This window comes from Chrysochloris asiatica, unplaced genomic scaffold (genome assembly GCF_000296735.1).
Source record: "Chrysochloris asiatica unplaced genomic scaffold, ChrAsi1.0 scaffold00132, whole genome shotgun sequence".
Taxonomy (NCBI): domain Eukaryota; kingdom Metazoa; phylum Chordata; class Mammalia; order Afrosoricida; family Chrysochloridae; genus Chrysochloris; species Chrysochloris asiatica.
This window is the reverse complement of record NW_006408650.1, coordinates 4,657,760-4,662,814: the sequence shown is the minus strand read 5'-3', so window position 1 is coordinate 4,662,814 and position 5,055 is coordinate 4,657,760. Positions and strand designations below refer to the sequence as shown.

Below are 5,055 nucleotides of genomic sequence, written 5' to 3'. Positions count from 1 at the left end.
ATATTGAAAGTACCATGGGCTGCCAGAAGGACAAACAGATCTGTGCTGGAAGAAGTACAGCCAGAATGCTTGGAAGCCAGGATGGCCAAACATCGTCTCTTACACTTCAGACATATGGTCAGGAGGGACCAGTCCTTGGAGAAGGATATCATGTTTGGCAAAGTGGAGGGTCAGAGGAAAAGAGGAAGGACCCCCAACGAGACGGACTGACACAGTGGCAGCAGCAGTGGGCTTACACGTAGCAGTAACTGTGAGGTTGATGAAGGCCTACTCAATGCTTTGTTCTGTTGTGCATAGGGTCGCTGTGAGTCGGTGCTCACTCAGTGGCTGGAACTGTGCTTGGTTTGGCAGGGCCAGACCAAATGATTTCACTGGCCGGACGTTCCCCACCTCTGAGCTAAAGAGAAGGTGCAATCCAACGATCTTCCCAACATTAAGCCATCTTTTCATGACATGTTTTGAGTTTCTGGCCAGTCCTGGTAGAGTAGTGGCTTACGAGTTGGACTGTAAATCACAAGGTCAGCAGTTTGAATCCACCAGCCACTCCACAGGATAAAGAGGAGACTTTCTGTTCCTGTTAAGAGTCACTGCTGCAGAAACCTGGTCCAAGAGCGTGTGAGTCAGGGCCAGCTCCAGAGCACAACGCCACCTGTTTACTGTGAGTAAACAGTCACTGCCAGTAGCCAGAGCTGGAGGTTGCCCATATTGACCTGGTCACTGCTGGGTATCGGGACCCCTCTACAGCAGACACGTCCTGCCCGTGCCCTGGTTGTGTGTTTGCCCCCAAACAGCCCGTGGGGGTGATCACAACATTCATTCAAACCTCAGAACTTCTGTAACTCAAAGGAGCACCGTGGGGGTCAGGGATTAGGGGTGGGCAGTGACCGCAGCAGAGACAAGCCTTAAAGGAGTAGCCAGAAAAGGGCCGTGGACACAGCATGCTTGTATCCTGATGGATGGTGTTCACTGTCAGACGTACAGACGTTGGGGGGGAAGAGCCGTGGATTCAGTTCTGACTCATGGCAGCCGCACTGTATAGGGTTTCCAGATGCTGAACGGTGCAGTTCTGTTTTCTTGTGGCAAATTTATGTCCTTTTAGCAAAGGAGCCCTAGTAGCACAACAGTTAGTTGTTCAGCTGCTAACTGAAAGTCAGCGGTTCAAGCCCACTCAGCAGCTCCACATAGGAAAACCCTAGTAATCTATAAAGGTAACAGCCCAGGGGGCCGGGAGCCAGAATCCGCCACATCGAGCAGAGTACGGCTGGAACAACTGAAGCAATCTGTAGTGGTTGGCATGAAGTGCACTCACTGTGTCCTCAGCTCGAGGGCTTTGCTCAGTGCCTCGGTCTCCCTCGCACCCTCTACAGCCTGGTCTCTGTCTCTCTCCCTTCCCAGGTAAACTGTCAGACATGAAGTCCACGTGGTCCTCCGGCCCAGCCTCTCACAGCCAGGCCTCCCTGTCTCATGAACTATGGAAGGTGCCCAGAAACACTACTGCACCCACCCGGCCCCCTCCAGGCCTAACCAACCCCAAGACCTCCTCCACCTGGGGAGCCAGCCCCCTCGGCTGGACCAGCTCCTACTCCTCAGGTACGCGGGCCTAACATTGTACCACTGCCACTGCCCAGAGGGGTCAGCAGGGGGACTGGAGCTACCCTCAGTGACCAGGACTCCTCTCGAGAAGCCCAGTCTGGCCCTTGCGCCCTGCGTCTGCCCTACCAGCTTGCCCCCCTCCACCACACACACACACACACACACACACACACACACACACGTCTCGTTTCTGTACATTTGCTTCGTCATTTGCTTCGTCACAAGAGTCCATTTGAACATGGGCCTTCCCAGGAAGAAAGTGACAGCCACAGCTTACTGTGCTAGCGAGCCCCGTGAGCCCCCCCAGGTGTCCCGGCTAAGCTCGAGTTAGGGCTGAAAGGAGTGTGTTAGTGCTTCAAAGTTGACGCCAGCATGGCTGCAGGAAAATCATTGTCTTAGCTTTTGAGGAGCAGCTTGTGTGTGTAGTTCTAACAAGCAAGAGTTTCCCGTGTTGATCTGAGACAGATGGAGGTGAAGGCCAGGACCCCGAACCTGTCCTCAGGCGGGTGGGGAGTGACCATGGACGCAGGGACTGTGAGATCTGAGTCCAACTTCAAACATGCACTTCCGAGGGCTTGAAGGTGCTATCGTAGGCCGAGGTGGGGGCCGCCATCCCTGAGAGGCTGCGGCGCCTGCGCACTGAGCTCTCCCCGACTTGTTGTACAGGGTCTGCATGGAGTACTGACACCTCCGGCAGAACCAGCAGCTGGCTCGTTCTTCGAAACCTCACACCCCAGGTGAGCGAGATACCACCCCAGAATAAAGCGAACCACCTGCCCAGGCGGGCAGCCCGAGGAGGGGATGTGCTTCTGCCGCTGACTGAGTGAGGTCACAGGCAGCAAGTGACGCCCTCCCTGTCCCCTTCAGATCGACGGCTCCACGCTGCGGACGCTGTGTCTGCAGCACGGTCCCCTCGTCACTTTCCACCTGAACCTGACACAAGGCAACGCCGTGGTCCGCTACAGCTCCAAGGAGGAGGCAGCCAAGGCCCAGAAGTCCCTGCACATGTGCGTCCCTCCTGTTCCCCTGCCTTGGGGGGGGGGGGCACACACACACACACAACTCTTCCTGCCAGCCAACTCCTCTGGCCTGGCCTGACTAGGGAGCATTAGTGCCGAGAGAGACAGGAGTCAGCTCCCAGAGTAGGGGATTCATCATGTCCAGTTCCAAAGGTAGTGTCCGTGGTGGGTTCAAACAGCTCCCCAAAAGCCCACAGTGGTGCTTCAAAAAAAAAAAAAAAAAGACAACAAGCATTAAACAGCACAGTGCAACGCGGACTCACACCGGCTTTCATGAGTCCATGTGGACTCGAGACTCCGGGTCTGTTTTCTCAGGGCAGCTCCAGCAGGCATACAGATCACACGGGTCCTAAAGGGGTCCTAAAGGGCCCGCAGCTCACGCAGCCTTGTCTCCCTCCACTGCAGGTGTGTGCTGGGAAACACTACCATCCTGGCGGAGTTTGCAGGTGAAGAAGAAGTAAACCGATTCCTGGCGCAGGGCCAAGCACTGCCCCCCACCTCCAGCTGGCAGTCCAGTTCGGGGAGCAGCCAGTCAAGGCTGGGCACCTCGGGCAGTGCCCACGGCCTGGTGCGCAGCGATGCTGGCCACTGGAGTGCCCCATGCCTGGGGGGTAAGGGGAGCAGCGACCTGCTATGGGGCGGGGTGCCCCAGTACTCAAGCAGCCTGTGGGGCCCCCCCAGCACCGACGACGGCAGGGTCATCGGCAGCCCCACCCCGCTCAACACCTTGCTTCCCGGAGACCTCCTCAGCGGGGAGTCCATCTAGGTCCAAGAGTCTGCGCTCAGAAGAGGACCCACGGCCCTTCCCAGTCCCTGCGTCACCTAGGACCCGCTGACCCCAGCCACCAGGCAGCCCCTCGAGTACCTCCACTCAGTCCCCAGGACTCTGCCACAGCTCCTGCAAACTGTCCCCGAGACAGTGCCGGCTGCATCGGTCAGTGTCACACTAACGACAGGATTCTTTTCCCAGCTTTTGATTTTGTGTCGTCCCTTGTTTGTGTGGCGTGTCGTCATTTTGATTGTTTAAGTATAAAGCTGCTTAGAATAGTTGTATCATGAAGGGCACTTTTCAGATGGTGGGCTGGAAAGGGTTATTTTATCACGTGGGGGGTGGGGGGCGGGAAAGCCTATTTTAAATGAGCCTGTGACGATTATGCACATTACCAGAGGCGGCCCAGTAATCAGGGGGGGGTCCGGGCTGATCCTGGCAGGACGGCCACAGTGGACCGATGGACGGACAGTCAGCCTGCCGGGAGCAGTGGCCTGTGATCTGTTCTCCAGCCCCACGGATCCGCCTATGCACATTACCCTTGTATCATTACTTTTTCATGTCATTTTTTTTAATCCCAAAAAATATTTTTTAAAACTTAAAAAAAAAAAAAAAAAAAAAAGAGAGACATATCAAACATGCAAATACTTGAATCCAGCAGGCCAATCAGGAAATGTGAACACTTTCTAAGTCTAATTCTACACTTCCAGGTCGGCATCAGTACACAGACAGGCTCTAGGAAACATTTCTGGTTCATAGCCTACGTGTGCGTGCGTGCGTGGGTGTGCGTGTGTGGGTGGGCGAGTGGGCGTGTGTGTGCGGGTGCGGGTGTGCATGAAAGTGTGTGAGGGAGATAGCTGTGGGTTTTCCCTGTTATTCAGTATATGCTTTTTTGTTTGTTTGGCACATTGGTCAACTGTTTAATTGTTCTTAGCATCTAACTTTGCACTGAGTGTCCCGGCCTGTCCTGTAGCTAATCCTGTAGATTCAAAAGAGGTCCCAGGACAGGGCCGGCGACAATTCACGTGTAAATGTTTACTCAAGGACTCTGTTATTGCGTTGGAAACTTACAGTGTATTTCTCTGGAGAAATAATATGTATACCTACCTTTAGCAGCTTTGTATTGTGGACTAATGCAAGAAAATGATTACCAGAGTATTGCACCATTTGGAATATAAAGTTAAAGAGAAGCAAACAAAACTGTTGTTGAACTGTGGCCATAGATACTTGTAAAGTGGGTGGTTCCCGCGGAAGGAACAGAGACAAGCACTTGGACGTGGGTTGTGACTGCTTTTGGAGGAGCCCAAGATTTGGGCTCCCACCTGTTTACAGACTTTTTTTTTCCTCCTTCAAACTTTAAAATAATAATAATAAAAAAATTAAAAAGGAATTTTAAAAGAAAAAAAAAAAAAGACTTGCGTTGTAAAGAAACCTATTTTCAAATGAGATGCGCTACTTCAGAGCTCTGGGTGACAGTGTTGTGGTGGCCCCGCCCCCGCCATTGCTGCGGACTCCGCCCACTCCGAGCTCCGCCCACTCCGTCAGGGTGATGTGCGTGCGCGCTCACGGCCACAAGGTCACTGTCTTGCACACGCTGGACGCACTCTCAGGAAAGCCAGGGTTCCCGAGGGGCAGCTCCACACCGTCTCATGTGTTTCTAAAACCCACCTCCAA

The 5,055-nt window shown here is 53.8% G+C and overlaps 1 protein-coding gene and 1 pseudogene across 2 annotated transcripts in view; both read left to right on the top strand.

Annotated features, from left to right (window-relative positions):
* TNRC6C (trinucleotide repeat containing 6C) overlaps positions 1 to 3,378 on the top strand; it is a 40,993-nt gene extending 37,615 nt beyond the window's left edge. For both annotated transcript variants that reach the window (XM_006869539.1, XM_006869538.1), the window contains 4 exons: positions 1,396 to 1,590; positions 2,260 to 2,330; positions 2,461 to 2,600; positions 3,018 to 3,378. In XM_006869539.1, coding sequence (XP_006869601.1) covers positions 1,396 to 1,590; positions 2,260 to 2,330; positions 2,461 to 2,600; positions 3,018 to 3,378 — 767 coding nt within the window. The remainder of the gene's footprint in view (positions 1 to 1,395; positions 1,591 to 2,259; positions 2,331 to 2,460; positions 2,601 to 3,017) is intronic.
* A 641-nt stretch (positions 3,379 to 4,019) lies between these two features.
* Positions 4,020 to 4,494, top strand: LOC102823616 (annotated as a pseudogene).
* The last annotated feature ends 561 nt before the right edge of the window (positions 4,495 to 5,055 follow it).